Raw genomic sequence first — 25,533 nt, 5'->3', positions numbered from 1 at the left:
CACCTATGTCTAATTGTTTCCACCGGGCCAGAGTGAGTGCTATCGGATATCTGCATTACCTGCTATTTGGAACACGATTTTGCTCAGTCGGTTGAGTACTCGCTTGAGGTGCTTGCGTCACAGGATTGAACCACCTCTGTGGATTCATTCAAATGAGTGGGCTTTTTTCTCGTTCCAACCAGTGCACCACAACTGGTTAAAGGGCGTGGTATGTTGGAAAGTGCATATAAAACATCCTTTGCTGCATTTGGAAAAATGTAACGAGTTTCCTCTGATAACTACGTGTCAGAATTATCAAATGTTTCACATCCAATAGCCGATGATTAATTAATCAATGTGCTCCAGTTGTGTAGATAAACAAAACTAACTTTTACCTGTCATTTTGATAGACTTAATAAAAAGTGGGATGACTTTTCATAGAGTAAACGCTCGCTTGGTGCGCGGTCGGTCTAGGATCGATCCCCGCCAGTGGGCCTATTGGGCTATTTCTCGTTCCAACCAGTGCACCACGACTGGTATATCAAAGGACGTGGTATGTGCTATCCGGTCTGTGGCATGGTGCATATAAAAGATCCCTTGTTACTAAAGGAGAAATGTAGCGGGTTTCATCTCTATGACTGTGTCAAAATGACCTTATGTTTGACATCTAATAGCCGATGATTAGTAAATCAATGTGCTCTAGTGCTGTCGTTAAACAAAACAAGCTTTTGTGTTTCATAGAGTAGGTCACGGCCAGGTAACACACACGTCATACGAGACGTAGGTAACACACACGTCATACGAGACGTAGGTAACACACACGTCATACAAGACGTAGGTAACACCGATTTAAAAGGTAACTCACTACACTAGTAAATGGCCACAAATTAACGTCTTTAGTCTGTCCCGAGATATCGATACAATTATAATTATGTTCTGATAAGTATAATTAAATTCGACATGCAATATTATACATGTATTATTGTTATAAATATTCTTTATCTCCATAAATAGTAACACTGTGCTTATGAATAATAAATATTTTTATATTTACATTTTTCTTATTTAATTTCTTTTCCACAGTGCCAAATATAGAGTATGACGCACAGAAGATAAACCGGAAGTGGGGGAGTATTAACGAATCTGGAATTCTGGTCAACAAACCTTCAGATGTAAAACATACTGACCAGACTTCCGGTCTGCAGTATTTCCGTGGAGTCACAGCTAGGACGCATGTCCCGACGTCTGGATGTGCTTTCTGGGAGACGGAAGTCGACTGTATGGTGCGTGAATCGGCTGAATTACATAAACGGATAGCAGGCGTTGGTGTTTGTCTGGATGAGCACTGTGAGGATACAACATGGATTCTTAATAACAAACATGCGAGGGGTGTTGCTGTGAGCAGCTGTAAAACTCACAACAGTATCTGTTTGTTTCCTTTTTCCAATGGAAAGAAGCTGTGCTGTATTCCTGTAACAGATTTCAAAACTAACTCACGACTCACGGTCACACTCGGGCTGTTGGTAGACATCGACAACGCCACTCTTCACATTATCCGCGTCGACGACAACACAGTTGTACACTCCATCCCAAACATTGACGTGTCGCGACCGCTGATGCCGATGTTTAGCGTTCACTGGCGTAAACATTTCGATGTTAAATTGAGAGTATCATCTGACACGGATCTCTTTGTGAATCGTGAACTGTTGGTCCTGCTCTCGAATTTAGTGAAATAAATCTTAAAGGCGCTCTGTCACGGATGGTTGACCTAATTAATGACCTAACAAAATATTATCTGAAAATATATACATTTGATTTGTCGCTAAAAGTACTTTATTTAACCATCTACATAATTACTATAACCCACTTACTACTGATATTGTGTAAAAAATAACTGAATTACGTCGACGGTCCATAATTCAGTATAAAATATGTCATAACCCCATGGGTAATTACAGCTGGCTTCAGATAGAGAATTACTACATGTTTAAAGAATACTGTGAACAAGACGGCGTTTATATACAAAGTGGCTATATATACGACGGCCGTGTATATGGCCTCCGCTAACAAGGGCTGCCTATAAACACAGCAAAAATGTATATAGGCGATAAATAAGTATTTGATTGATCCATATTACCGAACCACTTGGAACAAGAGGAATACATACTAAGTACTAACAGGGGAATGGGGGTTGAATATGAATCTAGCGGACCCTTTTGTGTACGTTTTCCATAGACACCTACCCAGTGTTTATGCCGTAAAGAAACTTTTGGGTATGGCGCTATGAAATTAAATATTGACAATGTGTTTGCTGAATGTAACAGCAGTCGATAGGGGGAATGGGGTGCCTCCCCAGAAATAAAATGGGTTAGGTGTAGGATTAGGGTTATTAAAAATCATACAGTAATAATAGAGAGTCATTAAGTTTGTCAAAAGGTTAACTTAATAAATTTAAATCTGCAATAAATATTGGGTATGGCGCCATACCCATTTTACCCTGCTACCGTATATGAATAGCGTATTATTGTCCCTGCAGTAATAATACTACTACTACTAATAATAATAATAATATATGAATGAATGAATGAATGAATACATATAAATAAATAAAATCACCAGCTACTGAGAGATTATCTGAAGAACACTAACTACGGGCAGTATACAAGCTAACAGCGGGGCCTTGTAACTGGAAGCAGTCGTAACGAAATGTGTTATTTGTTTTCGAACCGTCAATGTGCCATTATTGTTACAGATATGCATAATTAATGACTATGATTCGGTAACAGTATTAACAGTTTAGCTAGTTTCGCCGATCCGTACGGTTAGCGACTTAAATATGGCGGAATTCTCAGAATTATTATTATTATTATTATTATTATTTTAAATTATATATTAGCCACGATCTGTATTACATATAGCAGGCCGTTTAATCGTAAACAACTGAAAGTAAATTGCTAGTGCGTCACCAACTACACTCGAAGTGGTGACCAATCACTATCCGTATAGTAACGGTATAGTTGAGAAACCTGTCTATAATATTTTAAATACATGTACCTGCAGATAATATATATACTGGGGGAGAAGTCATAGTTTTACGTTCGAAATTTGGTAACTGCAAATTAGATTTACATTAATGAGGTCAATGAGATAATTTTTATTGACACGACATTGTAATCAACGTACTAGTAGCTAAACAAATAGACAAAGCTTCATTTTCTAGTAACACAGGACATTATGTTGTGTATTAAGCAAAAATGATTGTGCCACAATGTGGTTTTTTTGTCGGTGCGGGCACATACCCATCTCCTTGCACAGGCAATTTTTGGGGGGATACATTTTTCGGGGAACATGTCTCGACCCCTCACCGTAAACTTCGCTCGCCTCCCCCTCCCCATGCTAAAATCCCTGTGCACGCGTCTGCAGTGGTACTGTGTACGGAGCTCCATAAAAACAACAAAACAAAAACAAACACACAAAAAACAAACAACAAAATAAACAACAAAATAACCCTCTTCCCCCAAAAAATAATAATAAATAAATAATAATCGCTTGCTCAATCCCCTGCTTAAGCAAATTGTGTGTGTGTGTGGGGGGGGGGGGGTTCCCGATAATTGTCCGTGGGAGCGTGTCACCCCTTGTAAAACAACAACAAAAAAAACAAAATGCACACAATAATAAAAATAATAATAATAAAAATAAAGCCAAAAAATCTATAAATAAAACAAATAATAATAATAATAATAATAATAATAATAAACAAAAACCGTACGTTTATGTTCCAACTATTTATTATTTTATTTCAGCGTATTCGCCGGGTGTTTTGTTGTTGTTTTTTGTTGTTTTTTGGCTTCTTTCTTTTTTGTTTTGTTGTTTTTGTTGGGGTTTTTTTGTCAAGAAATCATATATTTAAAATTATTTTAAAGTCTCTATACACGATACACGGCGGTCGTGCACTGTATATAAAATGCAAAGGTACTTTACACGGTTGTCGTATATATAGCCTCATCAATACTCGGTTTTGTCGTACGTTTTATACTCCTGATAAAAGACTTCCAATTTTTTAAAATGAAGCTGCTCACAGGTTGTCATGGGATTCCCTCAATCGTGGTTCATTTAAAATGTTTTGGGTGATACAATAGCGAGGTTTGGTATTCCAGATTAATGTAATTGTCATTTAGAATCCGTATTTAGAGAAATAAGGCCCACTAAATCTATAATTGAGCGCCTTTAATAGGAGAGTCAATACAATTGAAACCTGTGGAACCCGGTGCCGACTCTCACCCAGGGCGAGTTTAAACGAGCTAATGGGGACCCAGACAGACATCCTAGATAGCTGAGGTGTAAGACTCCAGAGCGAGAGTAAATGAGCCAATGGGGAGGTGTGACTTCCCGCTCACTAACCAGTAACAACTAACCACTAACCCCTGACCCGGATACATATCCAAGATATTGGGTATCAGCGTGAAAACCAAGTTAAAATGAAATTGACTAGCGCTGTAGTGTCCCTATAGCAAATATATAATCATACTGAATCTGACAGAAGCAAATGGAGAATAACACACGAGCAAATACTTTTGGAAGCCACAAGTTGTAAGATAAATTGTCTCCAACGGGCACAAGTGTATTATTCTATTTCTTACATTCCTTTAAAAAGTCTTTCTTAAAATAGTTTAACGGGAAAACACTAATTTGAAAGCCTCAACGGGGCGACTGTGTTAAAAACAAGAGATTATAACAACACTAATTGAAAAGGGAGACTACTACCAAAACCCTCATCCATAGTGAAGTTAATCATGTTACTGACATTGAATCCCACATTAACGACATTGAATCCCACATTAATGACATTGAATTCCACATTGAATTCCACATTAATGACATTGAATTCCACATTGAATTCCACATTAATGACATTGAATTCCACATTGAATTCCACATTACATGTTTTTACTTTATACAGACATTATGACGTTGAAGATGACTGACATTTGGTATAAAATACCAAGTGACCCCTTTTTTCTTTGTCTCAGTATATGTATATTATTTATATATAATATGTATGCTATTTTCATAGTGAAATATTTCTTGTACCAATTTTGAATAGGTCTTTAGAGATAAATATGCAGCAAAGCGACAGACATAGAGCATTGTGATTTTCATAAATGTTGATATGATGTACAACACGACTAATAGGTACTGTTTGTTCCAATTTAATGATACAAGGGGCCTAATTCACTAACTTCTCGCAACTTTGCGATCTCGCAGTGCAATGCTACAATGTCTAGTAGAGGCTAAGGGACCTTTTTGAATCGGGCCCCAGAGAGAGAGAGAGAGAGAGAGAGAGAGAGAGAGAGAGAGAGAGAGAGAGAGAGAGAGAGAGAGAGAGAGAGAGAGAGAGAGAGAGAGAGAGAGAGACTGTTAAATATATTTATGTGTTCACATTTAAAATAATAAAATAAAAATTGTGTTCAGTTACTGTTTGTTCTATTGCCATATATTCCACTTAACTTCAGATCTCGCTCTTTAAGGGGAGCCGTAACTCGGTTCCCTATCACTCCCATGAGACTTGGCCAAAGATAATAATTGTTAGCTCCCTTGAGCAGGTGATAGAGAAATAATACTACAAAATAATTAAATACCAATGCTCTATATGTTAATACCTTAATTGGTCACCCATAATCTAATTTAGGGAGCAACTAATCACTCTCCTCAATAATCTAAATTAGGGGAGCAACTAATCACTCCCCTTAATATTATCAGGGGAGGAACTAATCACTCCCATGAATAATATCAGGGGAGCAACTAATCACTCCCCTCAATAATCTAAATTAGGGGAGCAACTAATCACTCCCATCAATAATCTAAATTAGGGGAGCAACTAATCACACCCATTAATAATCTAAGTTAGGCGAGGAACTGATCACTCCCATCATTAATCTACCATCAATATTTTTTCTGCTCGTCTGAACTTATTAAAATGTATATACGATGTATATCACAATCAATTCGTTCTGTTCAGCTACGTGTTATAAATGTTAAATGTTGCATCTTGAGTAATATAAAAGCACGAAAATTAAAAGATGTGTGTGTGGTGGGTTTTTTAATGTTTACCTTTGCAAAAGATTATTATTTTGGTTGGAGTTTGGTTGTTGTTGTTGTACTAGTTTTAACATTAGAATACAGTGAACATGTCATTTCCTATTACAGAGTAAGATTCAAGTTTCTCCGCTGTAATAGATTTTGTGCGTGGTTGCAATATATCTTAGTACTAACGGAAAACAATGTGGCGGGTTTCCTCTCTAAAACTATATGTCAAATTACCAAATGGTTGACATCCAATAGCCGATGATTAACAAATCAATGTGTTCTAATGGTGCAAACACACTAACTTTCCACCTTTGTAAGGGAAGAGATCTAACAGTCAGAGCGCTCACTTGATGTGTTCTAATGGTGCAAACACACTAACTGTCCACCTTTGTAAGGGAAGAGATCTAACAGTCAGAGCGCTCACTTGATGTGTTCTAATGGTGCAAACACACTAACTTTCCACCTTTGTAAGGGAAGAGATCTAACAGTCAGAGCGCTCACTTAATGTGTTCTAATGGTTCAAACACACTAACTTTCCACCTTTGTAAGGGAAGAGATCTAACAGTCAGAGCGCTCACTTGATGTGTTCTAATGGTGCAAACACACTAACTGTCCACCTTTGTAAGGGAAGAGATCTAACAATCAGAGCGCTCACTTGATGTGTTCTAATGGTGCAAACACACTAACTTTCCACCTTTGTATGGGGAGAGATCTAGCAGTCAGAGCGCTCACTTGATGTGTTCTAATGGTACAAACACACTAACTGTCCACCTTTGTATGGGGAGAGATCTAACAGTCAGAGCGCTCACTTGATGTGTTCTAATGGTGCAAACACACTAACTTTCCACCTTTGTATGGGGAGAGATCTAACAGTCAGAGCGCTCACTTGATGTGTTCTAATGGTGCAAACACACTAACTGTCCACCTTTGTATGGGGAGAGATCTAACAGTCAGAGCGCTCACTTGATGTGTTCTAATGGTGCAAACACACTAACTTTCCACCTTTGTATGGGGAGAGATCTAACAGTCAGAGCGCTCACTTGATGTGTTCTAATGGTGCAAACACACTAACTGTCCACCTTTGTATGGGGAGAGATCTAACAGTCAGAGCGCTCACTTGATGTGTTCTAATGGTGCAAACACACTAACTTTCCACCTTTGTATGGGGAGAGATCTAACAGTCAGAGCGCTCACTTGATGTGTTCTAATGGTGCAAACACACTAACTTTCTACCTTTGTATGGGGAGAGATCTAACAGTCACAGCGCTCACTTGATGTGTTCTAATGGTGCAAACACACTAACTTTCTACCTTTGTGTGGGGAGAGATCTAACAGTCAGAGCGCTCACTTGATGTGTTCTAATGGTGCAAACACACTAACTTTCTACCTATGTGTGGGGAGAGATCTAACAGTCAGAGCGCTCACTTGATGTGTTCTAATGGTGCAAACACACTAACTTTCTACCTTTGTATGGGGAGAGATCTAACAGTCACAGCGCTCACTTGATGTGTTCTAATGGTGCAAACACACTAACTTTCTACCTTTGTATGGGGAGAGATCTAACAGTCACAGCGCTCACTTGATGTGTTCTAATGGTGCAAACACACTAACTTTCTACCTTTGTGTGGGGAGAGATCTAACAGTCAGAGCGCTCACTTGATGTGTTCTAATGGTGCAAACACACTAACTTTCTACCTATGTGTGGGGAGAGATCTAACAGTCAGAGCGCTCACTTGATGTGTTCTAATGGTGCAAACACACTAACTTTCTACCTTTGTATGGGGAGAGATCTAACAGTCACAGCGCTCACTTGATGTGTTCTAATGGTGCAAACACACTAACTTTCCACCTTTGTATGGGGAGAGATCTAACAGTCAGAGCGCTCACTTGATGTGTTCTTATGGTGCAAACACACTAACTTTCCACCTTTGTATGGGGGAGAGATGTAACAGTCAGCGCGCTCACTTGGTGTGTTCTAATGGTGTAAACACACTAACTTTCCACCTTTGTATGGGGAGGGATCTAACAGTCACAGCGCTCACTTGATGTGTTCTAATGGTGTAAACACACTAACTTTCCACCTTTGTATGGGGAGAGATCTAACAGTCACAGCGCTCACTTGATGTGTTCTAATGGTGTAAACACACTAACTTTCCACCTTTGTATGGGGAGAGATCTAACAGTCACAGCGCTCACTTGATGTGTTCTAATGGTTCAAACACACTAACTTTCCACCTTTGTATGGGGAGAGATCTAACAGTCACAGCGCTCACTTGATGTGTTCTAATGGTGTAAACACACTAACTTTCCACCTTTGTATGGGGAGAGATCTAACAGTCACAGCGCTCACTTGATGTGTTCTAATGGTTCAAACACACTAACTTTCCACCTTTGTATGGGGAGAGATCTAACAGTCACAGCGCTCACTTGATGTGTTCTAATGGTGCAAACACACTAACTTTCCACCTTTGTATGGGGAGAGATCTAACAGTCACAGCGCTCACTTGATGTGTTCTAATGGTGCAAACACACTAACTTTCCACCTTTGTATGGGGAGAGATCTAACAGTCACAGCGCTCACTTGATGTGTTCTAATGGTGGAAACACACTAACTTTCCACCTTTGTATGGGGAGAGATCTAACAGTCACAGCGCTCACTTGATGTGTTCTAATGGTGCAAACACACTAACTTTCCACCTTTGTATGGGGAGAGATCTAACAGTCACAGCGCTCACTTGATGTGTTCTAATGGTGCAAACACACTAACTTTCCACCTTTGTATGGGGAGGGATCTAACAGTCAGAGCGCTCACTTGATGTGTTCTAATGGTGCAAAAACACTAACTTTCCACCTTTGTATGGGGAGAGATCTAACAGTCACAGCGCTCACTTGATGTGTTCTAATGGTGCAAACACACTAACTTTCCACCTTTGTATGGGGAGAGATCTAACAGCCAGAGCGCTCACTTGATGTGTTCTAATGGTGCAAAAACACTAACTTTCCACCTTTGTATGGGTAGAGATCTAACAGTCACAGCGCTCACTTGATGTGTTCTAATGGTGTAAACACACTAACTTTCCACCTTTGTATGGGGAGAGATCTAACAGTCACAGCGCTCACTTGATGTGTTCTAATGGTGTAAACACACTAACTTTCCACCTTTGTGTGGGGAGAGATCTAACAGTCACAGCGCTCACTTGATGTGTTCTAATGGTGGAAACACACTAACTTTCCTCCTTTGTGTGGGGAGAGATCTAACAGTCCGAGTGCTCACTTGATGTGTTCTAATGGTGCAAACACACTAACTTTCCACCTTTGTATGGGGAGAGATCTAACAGTCACAGCGCTCACTTGATGTGTTCTAATGGTGGAAACACACTAACTTTCCACCTTTGTATGGGGAGAGATCTAACAGTCACAGCGCTCACTTGATGTGTTCTAATGGTGCAAACACACTAACTTTCCACCTTTGTATGGGGAGAGATCTAACAGTCACAGCGCTCACTTGATGTGTTCTAATGGTGCAAACACACTAACTTTCCACCTTTGTATGGGGAGGGATCTAACAGTCAGAGCGCTCACTTGATGTGTTCTAATGGTGCAAAAACACTAACTTTCCACCTTTGTATGGGTAGAGATCTAACAGTCACAGCGCTCACTTGATGTGTTCTAATGGTGCAAAAACACTAACTTTCCACCTTTGTATGGGTAGAGATCTAACAGTCACAGCGCTCACTTGATGTGTTCTAATGGTGCAAAAACACTAACTTTCCACCTTTGTATGGGTAGAGATCTAACAGTCACAGCGCTCACTTGATGTGTTCTAATGGTGCAAACACACTAACTTTCCACCTTTGTATGGGGAGAGATCTAACAGCCAGAGCGCTCACTTGATGTCTTCTAATGGTGCAAAAACACTAACTTTCCACCTTTGTATGGGTAGAGATCTAACAGTCACAGCGCTCACTTGATGTGTTCTAATGGTGCAAAAACACTAACTTTCCACCTTTGTATGGGTAGAGATCTAACAGTCACAGCGCTCACTTGATGTGTTCTAATGGTGTAAACACACTAACTTTCCACCTTTGTATGGGGAGAGATCTAACAGTCACAGCGCTCACTTGATGTGTTCTAATGGTGTAAACACACTAACTTTCCACCTTTGTGTGGGGAGAGATCTAACAGTCACAGCGCTCACTTGATGTGTTCTAATGGTGGAAACACACTAACTTTCCTCCTTTGTGTGGGGAGAGATCTAACAGTCCGAGTGCTCACTTGATGTGTTCTAATGGTGCAAACACACTAACTTTCCACCTTTGTATGGGGAGAGATCTAACAGTCACAACGCTCACTTGATGTGATTGGCGTAAACGATTGGACCCACGGTGGACCCCTTCTCTGATTGTGGTTTTCCCTTTCCTACAAGAGCAGCACACCTGGTATAGCAAAGACCGAAGTATGTGCTGTCCTGTCTGTGGGGGGAAATATATATAGATAATTCCTCGCTACTAATGGAAAGAATGTAGCGGGTTTCCTCTGAATACTACATATTCTTATGACCAAATAGCTGATGATTAATTAATTAATGTGATCTAGTGGTGTCGATAAACAAACCAAACGTTTAATGCGTGGCCCTTATAATAGGACGTCATTACAGTATACTAATAGGCAAGTGACATAAAGATAAAATATGAATATTTACTAATATATAAAATAATCTTATGGTCATATCAAATAGTGATAACTGTGTGTATGGACATGTGACATAATATATGATGTACTAATAATTACTAGTATGGGCAGATAGTAAAATATACTGATAAATATGAAGATTTGATAAAATATAATGACGGACACATTACACACTGTTTAGAAAGAGCATTTAGAAAATAGAATAATGAAAATGTGTGAGACTGAAGGGGAATCATGTTTTAAATCTATAATTGTATTCCATATTAATCTGTCCGTGTATTATGTTAACCTGTCATCGGACACTATGATACTCTTAACTTAGATATCTCTATTTTAATTGTTATGTATCCTTGTGCGTTTGTTCTTTATATAATAGGTACGTTCCTTTTTTTTTATTACTGACAGTCTCTCATAATTCCTGCAAGGAATGGCTTATGTACTTTTATATTGTATTTTATATTATATTTTATTATTGTGTGAGTTAAATAAAATATTTTTCAGTCCGTCTAAAAATATATGTCTGTATTTATTGCTAAATAATAATTACGTCGTATTGAAAACCCGAAACACTGGAATTGTGATCACCAGTAAAATATCCTGAGTGTAAATGACTGATATTATTACCGGTATGTGGGTGAGGACATGCGTCCATCAGAGAACTGTTCAAGCACGCCTGTCGGGGACACAACATCTGACTGTGTCAGAGAGTTCTGTTCTGTCCAAGACAGGCGAGGCTAGTATGTTTGTTTATGTATACTTATCTTCTTAAGGTTAAAGCACGTTATCATGGGCACACACCTCGGGTATCTGGGCTGTGCTTTCATTTATGTTCTATGGCCTGTGGTTATATAGAGATTCACACTACAGGAGTGGACCTATCATTCATCTTACATTGTGTTGTTTTAAAACGCGCCCTATAAACAAAAGCAAGCTGGATACATGTATAGTAGTTGTAATAGCTTATTAAGTTGTCATATCAGGCGTGTGTGCAGGGGGGGGGGGGGGCAGGGTGTTCGGGGGTCAACCCCCCATGCTGAAGGAGATTTTATTATTTTTAAATATATTTTCTTGGGCAGCATTACTCGACTCCCCCTATAAACGTCTCTCGTCACAGTCCAGCCCCCCCCCCCCACACACTCCCCAACACACACACACACACACACGCACGCGCAGAGAGAGAGAGAGAGAGAGAGAGAGAGAGAGAGAGAGAGAGAGAGAGAGAGAGAGAGAGAGAGAGAGAGAGAGAGACACGGTTATATGGCGTCAGACATATGGTTAAGGACCACACAGATGCATGATGGCATGAAACCCATGCACGCTGCCCCTGCCACCGCCAGTGAAGGAAGAACTGCCGAGGAAACGTATTCACAGGGACATGTAACGACATTTACAGCACAGGGAAGGGGGCGGGACGTAGCTCAGTAGTAAAGCGCCCGCTTGATGCGCGGTCGGTCTGGGGTCGATCCCCGTCGGTGGGCCCATTGGGCTATTTATCGCTCCAGCCAGTGCACCACTACTGGTATATCAAAGGCCGTGGTATGTGTTATCCTGTCTGTGGGATGGTGCATATAAAATATCCCTTGCTGCTAATCTAAAAAGAGTAGCCCATGAAGCGGCGACAACGGGTTTCCTGTCTAAATATTTGTGTGGTCCTTAACCATATGTCTGACGCAATATAACCGTAAATAAAATGTGTTGAGTGCGTCGTTAAATAAAACCCTTCCTTCCTTCCTATTCACAGGGACTTGTAACGACCTTTACAGCACTTCAGCAAGTCTAACTACATGTGTAGAATATTCACAGCGACTTGTAACGACCTTTACAGCACTTCAGCAAGTCTATCTACATGTGTAGAATATTCACAGGGACTTGTAACGACCTTTACAGCACTTCAGCAAGTCTATCTACATGTGTAGAATATTCACAGGGACTTGTAACGACCTTTACAGCACTTCAGCAAGTCTATCTACATGTATATAATATTTAAAAATATATTATTGTGTAGGCTCAAGATAAGACTTGTTGAAGAAGTTTTTTTTGTTTAACGACATAAATTGATTTATTGATCATCAGCTATTGGATGCCAAACATTTGGTAATTTTGACATATAAGGCTTACAGAGGGAACCCGCTACATTTTTCCATTAGTAGCAAGGAATCTTTTGTATGCACCACTCCACAGACAGGAAAGCACATACCACGGCCTTTGTCCAGTTGTGGTGCACTGATTTGAACGAAATTTTTGTTTTAAAAATCTTAGAGAGGAAATCCGCTATAGTTTCCCATTAGCAGCAAGGGATATTTTATATGCACTATCCCACAAACAGAACAGCACATACCACGGCCTTTGATATACCAGTTGTGTCGCACTGCCTACATCTAGACATCTAGTGCCGTGAAGTTCGCTATAGCCCGTTTGCGTTAAAAAGGGAACCGATGAATTGTCATGCATCTTCATAAGGAATAAAGTTAAAATTAATTTTAAAATATATTATTAAATTTTAAACACATAACAACTCCAGTAAAGTTTTTGTGAAACACATGTCAATGTAAATAAGAAAATATTTCTTTATAAATTGCCATCGAATTGCACAGGTTAACTCTTGTTGTTTTTGTAACACGGGTGTGAAGGCAACTGATGAAAGAGCCAAACTAAAGCACGCGCAATTCTACTTTTAATCTCCGTGTACTGCATTATCGATTACTTCAGTGACAATGCAAGTGAAGACACATACATTGGCTATTCTAGCATTTTGTTTTAACCCCTGTATTAAAAAGGAGATATAATCTATATTTTTAATGGCATTTTGTTAGGAAACATTTTTATTTACATATACATTTAAAAAAATTTATTTTAGTATTAGTTTAAATCATTTTTTTTTTATATAAACAGAGATACATTGCAAATTCATAGATTCCTTTTTGATGCAAACAGACCATAGGTAGGACTAAACCAAATAAATTCCGGCTGGGTCAAAGTTCGAGTTGACAGAGAAGTTAACACCACAAGTCCTGTGATCGGTAATAAATATGAGTGTTGGCTGTAAAAAAAAAAGGTTTATCTGGTTAAAAATGTATGCAATTCTATATATTTCATCTAGTACCACAAGCCTTGTGCTCGAATCATGTACAGGGTACCGGTAACAAAAAACACCTCACATTTTGTGCGAAACTAGGGTACCGTAGCCACTACCCGTTATCTCTGAAATTAACATCTTGACCCCCAATTGTTTTCTGATTCACTTTAAGGGTGAGGGGTGGTAGTATAAATTTATATCCGTGGTGTATATGTCGATTGATACGCTTCAGGTAGGAGTTTTAGCCTCATATGTTACCATTTTCGTCTATGGGATTTGATTTGGAAGCACAACCCCCTATACAAGTTCTTGTTGCCGAATCCATTCTTCTTACCTAGCACGTGGAAATTCCATGTCTACCCGTATCGCTGTGTAACAATGGACACGGAGAAATACAGGTAGGTCGTCTAGCGAGATTGCTATCTGGGTCAGTACTGACAACTCGGCTACCTGTAAGAGAAAACGCCTGGCTGTGCATGTATGTGACACTGTACTGCAGTGGATGTAAAACGGTGACTGTCCACGCACGTAGTAACGATATCGGAGCTGGGGGGAGAGACAACCCCCAGTACGGGGGTACACCCTCTGTAGTGGTGGGGTGGAGGGGCACACGCCATATTTTATATATTTTATATTTTATCTATTTTTGTTTTATATTTTATCTATATATTGATATAGAGTTGGAAAATAAAAATAAATGGTTGTCCTCGAATGGGGTGGGAGGGTAGAGCCCCCGTCCCCCGTCCCCCGTTCCTAAGGGCCTACAGTAACAGTCAGTGGTCATTAGCTAACATACAGGAGGGAAGCCATGTTAGGAATTGTTTTGTTACTTAAGCTCACGCATTATTATAGAGATAAACATACAGGGCCGTGCCTATCTTAAAATAACTACGGGACAGTAATTCAAAATAATTAAATAAATAAATAAATAAATAATATAATAATAATATATAATAATAATAATAGTAATAATAATAATAATAAAATCATGGCACAATAAGGCAGCGCCTTGTCCAGTTAATAAAATTAAATTAAAAAGAGAAAGGGAAAAAGAAGCAATTACAAATTAATTTTAAACTGAAAGAAGTCATTTTCGTTTTCAGGTTGTTGTTGTTAGTTTGTTTGGGTTTTTTGTTGGTTTGGTTTTTGTCTGTAAGTGTGTGGCGGAATTTTGCTCAGTCGGTTGAGTGCTCCCTTAAGGTGCTTGCGACGCAGGATCGAACCACCTCTATGGATCCATTCAAATGATTGTTTTTTTACTCGTTCCAACCACTGCACCACAACTGGTCAAAGGCCGTGGTATGTGCTTTCTTGTCTGAGGGAAAGTGCATATAAAAGATCCTTTGCTGCATTAAGACAAATGAAGCGGGATTCCTCTGATGACTACGAGTCAGAACTACCAAATGTTTGACATCCAATAGCCGATGATTAATTAATCAGTGTGCTCTAGTGGTGTTGTTAAACAAAACGTATTTTTTTCTTCTGCGAGTGTAACCGCCATACATTATGCTCTTTTTCCCTTTCACGGTTACACGTTCCGAGTAAAATCGTTTTCATTTGTCATGATACGTAGAAAAGTTAATAGTTCTTGGAAGTATGTAATGTTATACCTGCACGCCAGGAGGTGTGTCAGTGAATATGTAAACAGTTTTGGTTGTGAAGCCGCCGAGGCGAACCACTTAACACATGTTTATTTACCGTTACGTGACGTCGTATATTGACTAGAATGGCATAGAACAATTATTCATGTGATTGTTAGTCCGTTTCGGCCTGAACTTACTTTCTTCAGAGTCACGATATTGAAGGGACATACCCTAGTTTCAGCCCGTGGAAATTAACACTAAGTTTAGTTAATCTACAAACTTGTAGGATATTTGGATTAGTTATAATTGAGTGAATCATAAGTCTGTGACTTTGAAATGGTGAAATGCCCTCTCAAAATAGACTATTGTTATTTCTCAGACGCACGCGCATTTAAAAAAAAAGAAAAGATAAATGCATTTTGTGATATTAAAAACACCACGATGACCAAAAACACTTCGAATGTATTGAAATGGATCATTTAAACAAAATCTAAGTAAAGTATAATTTCAGTTATCAAAAACGGCTATAATAGTAAAAATATGTCTTAGTGTTTAAAAACTAGGGTATGTCCCTTTAATGGAGTGGTGTACAAACAGGTTGATAACCCATATAAGGTAATAGTGTATGTTTTTCGCAGAAGAGATAACGGGACTATGTCACCCTCACGAGACAGGTTGAGAGTAGTGATTACTGACGAATAACAATGGCGTTGTTGTTGTGAACGCTTTATTTAAGCTAATTATAAAGAAGAAAGATGGTGTTGTTGTGAACATTTTATTCATATTCACTTTCAAGAAGGATGGTAACTTAATTTGTGCACTTTCACGAAATCACTGAACAGAAAGTCCGATCACCCGAGATGTTGAGTGTGGGCGTGGCAATGTCTCAATCAGTGAGATAAGGTCAGTATTGGTTGTGTGATGTAGTTAAAATACAGAAATACGGAGGTTTCTAGCCATGATTTAGCTTATATTCTGCGGGAACAAGGGTGGTGTTGGGAGTAGAAAATAGGTTGTTGATTGGGTGGGTGGGTGGGTAGGTTGTTGGTGCATCCAATGTAAAAAGGGTAGGGTTGAATTTGTTGACAACGAGCGAGATGTCTTGAATTTATTTTTAATATCTGAAGTGACATGCCCAAGCTCTGATTATAAAAAGGGGGCGGGACGTAGCCCAGTGGTAAAGTGCTCGCTTGATGCGAGGTCGGTTTGGTATCGATCCCCGTCGGTGGGCCCACTGGGCTATTTCTCGTTCCAGTCGGTGCACCACAACTGGTTTATCAAAGGTCGTGGTGTGGAAGTATGTGGTATTTGTTTTAGTTAGGGTTTGTATTTAATGTTTTATTTGCAGATATTGCCTGCTATCAGCTTTTGTAATTAATGTAAGTTTTATTTAAAATTTGACTGCTGTCAGCTTATTGCGTAACTAATGTTTTATTTTATTCTTAGCCAGGTTATGTCAAACAATAGGCTGGTAACTTGTAATTGTGGTAATCGTTTCTTTCAGCTTACACTGTACTAACGCACATTACCTGTCTTGCATGTTAACTATTGTTCTCAAACTCCTCTCCCAAGCCCATCAGGGAATAAAACAACCTGTCTCTAGTGTTCAGGTTTATTCTTAAACATTTCTCCTGCTAAGATTATATTGTCAGGCCAGTTTTCATTTTTAAAGGTGGAACTGAAAGTATTACTTGAAAGTGAAAATTAACTGAAACATTGTCCTGTTCTCTGTCCGTGTGCTGGAGAATCCAGTTTATCTCACATCCAGGTGTCATCTACCTGGGTGTTTTTCTTTGTCTTCTCGTCCATTTTGTTGTGACATTAAATAAATCGTCTGAACCCACCCGTAGCTGTTACGTTTTCCTTCCCGTGTTCTGGAAATGTGTACAATCTGATACTGCTACAGTGGTATGTGCTATCCTGTCTGTGGGATGGTACATATAAAAGTTCCATTGCTAATATGTAAAAAATGTAGCGGGTTTCCTCTCTAACACTTAAGGTCGAAATTACCAAATGTTTTACATCCAATAGCCGATGATTAATATACCAATGTGTTCTAGTGGTGTCGTTAAACAAGAAAAAAAACCCCCAGCAAACTTCTTATATATATTAAGATATTAGACTGGGCGTGGGCGTGCGGCGGGGGGCGTGACCCCCCAAGTCCCCACCTCTAGCTATGCCAGTGAGGAAGAACTACCGCTGAAGACGAATTTACATTAATTCATATTGGTATTGCTGCCAGATAGCTATATAGGGTTGTAAATCAGTCATTACGCATTTTTAAATGGATTATAACTAATAGTGTGGGTAGAGTGATGGAACTATAAATGGTGAACAGGTTTCAGGTATGCTTATTGTGCCCGAATGGCGCTCCATTAAAAACGCAGCAGTTAGAGTTTAGTTTTAAAAATAATATGAGAAGATAAAATTTGTTTTGGTGTTTAACAACACCACTAGAAGACATTGATTTATTAAACATCGGTTATTGTATGTCAAACATTTGATCATTTTGACATCTAGTCTTAGAGAGAAAACCCGATACATTTTTTTTTCATTAGTAGCAAGGGATCAAACAAGCTTTAACTACTCAAGGCGGGCTTCTATTTTGTTCTAACATATTCATTTGTGTTCAGTATATATTGTGTACTGTAGTGTAAAGTCCCTGTGAAATTTTGTCAGCGGGTGGAAACCCTCACCTCCACCCGTATCTGTCTGTAATTATGAACACGGAGAAATACAGGTAGGTCGTCTAGTGTGTCTCACATCTGGGTCAGTACTGACGGCTCGGCTACCTGGAAAAGAAAACAATTCCGCGAAACGCTTGCCTAAACATGAACAGTGACAGTATACGAATGCTGTTATGCAGCAGAAGTAAGAGGTCAGGTCAGGTCAGAGTGTTTAAAGTGCACATTCAGAGCAAGCTGTTGTAGCGCACGCCTGTCCTAGGAACAGGTGCCGGCCTTGATCCGCTCCTTCGTCCAGGACAGGAAAGGGGTGGGGTGGGTTGGAGGGGGTACTGCCTGCACTGGCAGTTGCAAGGGTACACCAGCAGTCCAACCCGGGCCGATAACAGGCGGAGGGTGGTATGGTGCTATGGAATTTGGAATGTCCTGTAGGTTTAAGCCAAAGCTAAAAAAAAGTGCAGTTTTGTAAAGGAAATCAGGCGCAATTTTGAACGGTCAGCCAAAAGGAAAAAATGGGAGCTACGTATAGTTTTGGTAGATTAGTGCGACGAGAGTAGCTCGTTCGAAGTAAGAAGAAAAACGAAAAAAAAAAAAAAGAACTGTTTTATTTAACGATACACTCAACTCATTTTAGTTACGATTATATGGCGTCAGACATATGGTTAAGGACCACACAGATATTAAGAGAGGAAACCCGCTGTCGCCACTTCACGGGATACTCTTTTCGATTAGCAGAATGGGATCTTTTATATGCACCATCCCACAGACAGGGTAGTACATACCACGGCCTTTGATGTACCAGTCGTGGTGCACTGACTGGAACGAGAAATAGCCCAATGGGTCCACCGACGGGGATCGATCCCAGACCGCATCGAGCGAGCGCTTTACCACGTGGCTATATATTTTTTAATAAAGGAAGTTGTAGATGATCTGAAAGACAAAGGAAGAAAAGCGAATTTTAGACGACCTTGCAAAATATTTTCCGTTGAAACTAGAAAGCAGAAGACTGGTACATCAAAGGTCATGGTATGACGTATCATGTCTTTGGGATGGTGCATATAAAAAAATATCCCTAGCTATTAATTAAAAAATGTAGCAGGTTTGTTAAATCTAAGACTGTATGTCAAAATTACCAAATGTTTAACATCTTATATTCGATCATTAATACATCAGTGTGTTCTAGTGGAGTCGTTAAAAGCACACCAAACATATTGCACATGCCTAGGAGCAGTGAGATGATGTTATACAATTTATTAAGTTCAGTGCGTGATAATAAATAGATCATTATTATGCACATAACCTGGAACTGACATTAATTATTACACATCTATTAGTATTAAATCTCTACTCTGGATGTTCATTACTATGCATATCATCTACACTACCCATTCGTTATTGTACACATAATCTAAACTCCATATTCATTAATCTAACTAATCATAATCTAAACTCACATTGATTATTATACATATAACCTACCCTCAACATTCATGATTATACATATAGGTAATCTGCACTCCCCATGCATTATTATACATATAATCAACACTACACATTCATTATTATACATATAATAGACAATCCCCATGCATTATTATACATATAATCTATACATATAATATACACTCCTCATGCATTACTATATTTATAACCTACACTTTCCTTGCATTGCTATACATATAATCCTGCACTCCCCATTCATTATTATGCATGTAATATACACTCCCCATTCATTATTATACATATAAACTGCACTTCCCATTCATAGTTATACATATAATATACACCTTCCATTCAGTGCTATACATATAATATGCTCTCCCTTTATTATTATATACATGTAAATATAACCTACCCTCAACATTCATTGTTTACTATACATATAATCTGCGCTCCCCGTTCATTATTATGCACAAAATATAGACAACACATTCCGTTTTATATGTATAGTAATGAATGTGCAGTGTAGAACATATATATAATCATAAATATGGAATGCAGAATACATTTATATTGATGAATGCAGAGTGTAGGTTGTATGGATAATAAAAGAACACCACGAAAATCATGTGTATAATAAAACATGTGGAGTGTAGAGTGTATGTATTATAATAAATGTGAAGTGTATGCTAATTCACCTGGTGTGTAGATTATATGTATAATAATTAATAGGGTGTGTACATGTATATACTAATGAATGCGGAATGCTTATTAATGATGAATAGTAATTAATGTGGAGTGTAGATTATATGCATAACAAGCATTCTGAAAGTACTGCTAAAGCAATACATGTCCCCTACAGGGTCCAACAATTTTTTGTATTTTTTGTATCTCCTAAGTTCAAGGGCTAAAAATGGGTAAATTGTCACAACAGTCAAACTTGATCTGTAATAGTACATGATAAAGATATACACAAAATTTCACCTCAATATATTGAGGCATTGCAAGACATAGGTAAATCGTCATGAAATTCAAACTTGATCTGTAAAGCTAGACACAAAATTTCAGCTGAATATGTTGAGGTATTACAAAAAAGAAAAACAAGAAGAGAGAAAAAAGAGTCAATTTTTGGTCATATCTCCTCAGTTCAAGTGCAATAACTCTATAAAAAATTGGTAAATCATTATGAAAGTCATAATAGTACATGGTAAAGCTATATACAAAACTTCAGCTCAATATATTGACGAATTGTAAAACAATTGTCGTATCTCCTAAATTCAAAGGCCATATCTCTGTCAACAATACGTAAAGCGTCAAGAACGTCAAGCATTATCTGTTATGGTACACTATAAAGCTACACGCACAATATCAGCTAAATATATTGAGGCATTGGTGGGCTGGGGGAGGAGTCCGGAAAACAAATGTCCTTATACTAAGTCCAATGATCACAATTCAGTCAAAATGTGTACATCGTCATGAAAGTCAAACTTGATATGTAATGGTATATGATAAAATTATATAAAAAATTTCAGCTCAATATCTCGAGGAATTGTGAAGAAAAAACCCATCCAGAAAACTTTATGCGGGACAGACGGACGGACGGAAAGACAGAAATACAGAGATGAAACCTATAACCCCCTCCGGTTGGACCGATGCTTTATCAAAGTTGTTAAGGTTGGCGGTTTCACACCAAATGTTTTAATTACTTAATGTTTGTTTTTAAATGTGAAGATTATACTATCAACTACATAAAACAATACAATAAAATAAATATTAATTTTATTAGAAAATCTATAGAGCTTGACCAACAGCTCACTTCAGTTTTTGGGAACATAATATGTTGCACCAATTTTATTACCAGTAAACCTTTGAAGGCGAAGAATTGGCTGCTAATTTTGTGAATACTTGGAGCAGATTTTTTCAGTTTTTTCTTTCTTTTTACTATGTATTCTTGGGGATGTCACAATTTACGCAGAGTGCCAGCATATTAGAAATTACATAATTATGCAGATTATATATGTCATCGACTACTCTGTAGTAATCTGTTACAAATATAAAATGTATACTAACTTTGTTGGAAAACATGAATAGAAGTCAACAAAAATATGTTTTATTTTATTATTATTTTAATTGCACATCGACTTTTCGCAAAATAGGGAGATTGGCCCATAATTATTATATCAGTTATGTTTTATTTCAGGTACGGACGGAACATCCAGCTGTTAAAATATAAATCAGCTATACAACTAGGTGAGATCAACTTTTTCATTTTATCATTCAGGTGATTAACGAACTCGAACCAAGATGGCTGAAAGCAGTGTTGTTCCACTTCTTGAGATACAAGACAAGTTCGTCACGTGTGAGATTTGTTTTGATTATTTCGACGATCAGGACAAATCTCCACGTATCTTACCGTGCTTTCACAACTTCTGCTGCCGCTGTCTGGAGTCGATTTGGGAGAAGTCACCGACTGGAGTACGATGTCCCAACTGTCGGAAGGTTTGGCGTGTTCACAACAACATATCAGAAACGTTTCCACAAAACAAGGTTCTGAGGAATTTAGTTGAATATCTTACAATGAAGAACAAGGTGGATGAAATTATGTGTCATGAATGTCCTGTCAGTTCAAGGGCAACAATGCGTTGTTTGGACTGTCGGGAATTCATGTGTGAAGGATGCGCAACATATCATAAAAAATTTGCAATGTCAAAAGACCACAAGATCATCCTAATTTTAGATTTGGTTAATATGCCTCATGATGATTTTTTTCACCAGACAGATACGTGCAAAAAACACAACATGAATGTAGATCTATACTGCAAGGCTTGTGCAACTGATATCTGTTCATCATGTGTTCATGTCTCTCATAGAGACCACGAGATATTGGATCTCAAAGATGTATATAAAGCAAAGATGAACCACATGAAAGGAACACTTAGAAATTTACAAAGATCATCAAAAAGAGCACAGAAGTATACATCAAGACTTTCTAGACAAAATGCAACTCTAGATTCGATGAAAGAAAATATTTATAAATATATTGATGATTCCTATGAAGAGGTTATTCAGAAGTTGTCTGACAAAAGAAAACAGATGAAAGAAGATGTCATTTCAAACATAGACAAACAAAAAGCTGACAGAAACGAGCAGATGAAGTTGAGTAAACAGTCAGAAGTCCTCAAGGCGGACCATGTTCTGCATTGTAAGCAAGCTGTGCAATTCGCACGAGCTGCTGACTTTATAGAAATGGCTCCAACCCTTGAAGACAATCTTCTCTCTGTGATGGAAGGTCAGGAACTGGTTGATATTCCTATACAAGAGGTTACCATTGATGACACGTTCAAGCAGATAGAGAAAATTATTGAGAAAACTGGTGTAACATGGAATGGAATTATTTTCAACAAAAACAACTCAGGTATGGAATTTGATATTTGTTAATATTGATTAAGATGATGATTTTAATTGCTATTTTGATGATAACTGGCAAGGACACAGAAAATTAAAAACTCAGTATCTGATCTTTACGACGTACACACACACACACACACACACACACACACACACACACACACAAACACACACACACACACACACACAAACACACACACACACACACATAGATATATAGATATCCCAGCTACATAGTTACCAAACATTTTCATACATATTCATTGTTTCTCTCTTTCCAGAGAATAGATTAAATGTTGATGTAATTCTGTCAGTCTTTTTAATCATCCTCAAAACATAAGGTCTAAATTTCATCGTTTTGATTCCATGAAATAGTCAGAAATGCTTGCAAAGTATCAGTCACATAGTCAACACTAGTTTACACTAGTTAACCTGTATATAACCATGCTAAAACAAGCTAGGGAAAACACTAATATATATGATATAATATATATATTATATATATATAATATATATTATATATATATATAATAATATAGATAGATAGATACAATACAACACACAGACACACAAACACACACACACACACACACACAACATTGTAACCTGTATATAACAGCCACGCAAGGGACCTAGCCAGTCTGACCGTGTAGACAGGTGGATGTGTTATACAAGTAAATAGGAACACGCAAAATAGTTTACTATGAAAACAATTTCTAAAGTGGAATGCATAAACTTGTCAACAGTTGTCACTAAAATGTAACATAATAGATGAAATATAAATATTTTTGCGACATAAAAATATTATTCAAAGCATAGACTGAACACTTTTTGTTGAAAGTCACTGTATTATTCACATTTTGAAAAAGTAATTTATCTTTGATTGCTTCCACCACTGCATTATGTTACCTACTAAACTGATCCACTGGACGCCAAAGGTTGCAAGTGAGAAATCATTATAATAAGAAAAGGGCAACATTGCCACTGTGTAATGGCTGAACAAACATAGTGGCAGACTGCCGCATATTGTCGTCTTGTCTGACTAGAATTTCAGTGTTGAGTAAATTAGTTGCTGTATGTTTGGCCAATACATGTATATATGGGCACATTTCACAAAGAGATTCAACCACACAGACCCACAATTTCAAGTGTTAGCAAGGTCGAACTGGATTTCGCCCTCAATAATTTCCTACATGTTAAAAACACATCTGTTTAAAGCTACTATAAACATTAGGAAGACCAGACAACACACGGGTGTAACAAACTTAAGTATTCTGATGATGAACAATATAATTATATCCATATTTATTCATATAAAAGCCTTGTTAGCCAGAGGGAAGTTTTAAATGTCGGGTAAAGTCAGGGAATGCCCCATTAAGAGGTATGATTGGCAATTCTTAATGAAGATATAATAATGAAGAACGACACTTTAAAATGTATATCGTAGTGTGACATAACGTGATTCATTACAATTATGCTGATGAAATGTTATGGACGGTCCTTTGTTCCCATCCGACGCTGAAAATCTCATTTCCATCCGACTATCAAAATAAAGGTGTCCGGCATAGAAAGAAGACAAAAGAGTCAATCAAGGATACGGTAAGTTAGTAACCGTAGATTAAAACATGTTTGCTTGTTAATGTTATCGTGGGGTGACCCTAAACTAGTATTTGTGAATTAGCGTACATAGTCTTGTGCTAGCCATCGATGGCGTGCTTACATACGACAAGTTCAAACTGCTTTTAGACAAAATTACATGTGGTCAATGTAAATAGTTTGTGGTGACGTTATAGCATGTTCAACCCATTACTTTTGGTGCAAATAAGATTTTTATCCGCTGGCCCGCATTGCATACGTGGCTGTTATATACCGATAAAAGAAAGAAGGAAATGCTTTGGAGCGGAGTTACGGTGGACTCCTCGTTATGGAGAGGGAAGGTGACCATTATATAGGCAGGTGTCGACAAACAGTTATAGCAGCAGTCTCGCACTATATTATATCTATCGCTGTAAGACGAGGATGTGCATGAAAAGAATCCTCTTCCCTGTTATGGACAGTCAGAAACAGTACAGTAACAACTTCTCTGTAAGTAACGTCCACGTTGTACCTGTACAAACAATGGACCACGTGTTTAGGTATTGCTTGAGAACACATGATACAAACGAAAGTCTACGTACAGTCATAATTATGACTACAATAGAGAAACGCGCTTGGGTGCGCGCTGTTCGGTTAGGAGTCGACACCGCGGGGGCTCCTTTGGGCTATTATCGCCACCCAGGGCACCATCAGACGATATATCAAAGTCCGTGATATGTGCATCCTGTCTGTGGATGGTGTCATAAAAAGATCCCTTTATACTGAATTGGAAAAAATGTAGAGGTGTCACGCTGGACTGTGTAAAAATGACTGAGAGGTTGGAATCAATAGTCGAGATAACAAATAAAGTGCTCAGTGCTGTTGTTAAAAAAACAACTTTTTTTTTCCATAGAGTGGAACGGCTAGGTAACACAAAGTCATACGAGGTACGTAACACTGATTTAAAAATTAACCCACACTAGTAAATCTCCACAAATTAGTCCTTTTA

The 25,533-nt window shown here is 38.2% G+C and overlaps 2 protein-coding genes across 3 annotated transcripts in view; both read left to right on the top strand.

Moving 5' to 3' along the window:
• Positions 1-3,639, top strand: part of LOC121385816 (E3 ubiquitin-protein ligase TRIM56-like) — a 24,699-nt gene extending 21,060 nt beyond the window's left edge. The window contains exon 3 of the mRNA XM_041516605.1: positions 1,063-3,639. Within this exon, the coding sequence (XP_041372539.1) occupies positions 1,063-1,715 (653 nt within the window). The 3' untranslated portion in view covers positions 1,716-3,639. The remainder of the gene's footprint in view (positions 1-1,062) is intronic.
• A 12,319-nt stretch (positions 3,640-15,958) lies between these two features.
• Positions 15,959-25,533, top strand: part of LOC121386613 (E3 ubiquitin-protein ligase TRIM56-like) — a 17,153-nt gene continuing 7,578 nt past the window's right edge. Inside the window, exons 1-3 of one of the 2 annotated variants that reach the window (XM_041517569.1) lie at positions 15,959-16,320; positions 21,074-21,215; positions 21,823-22,956. In XM_041517569.1, the coding sequence (XP_041373503.1) occupies positions 21,846-22,956 (1,111 nt within the window). In that variant the 5' untranslated portion in view covers positions 15,959-16,320; positions 21,074-21,215; positions 21,823-21,845. The remainder of the gene's footprint in view (positions 16,321-21,073; positions 21,216-21,822; positions 22,957-25,533) is intronic. The other variant, XM_041517570.1, reaches the window with a different exon arrangement.

This window comes from Gigantopelta aegis, chromosome 12 (assembly GCF_016097555.1).
Source record: "Gigantopelta aegis isolate Gae_Host chromosome 12, Gae_host_genome, whole genome shotgun sequence".
Lineage (NCBI taxonomy): Eukaryota > Metazoa > Mollusca > Gastropoda > Neomphalida > Peltospiridae > Gigantopelta > Gigantopelta aegis.
This window is presented reverse-complemented; position numbering and strand designations above follow the sequence as displayed.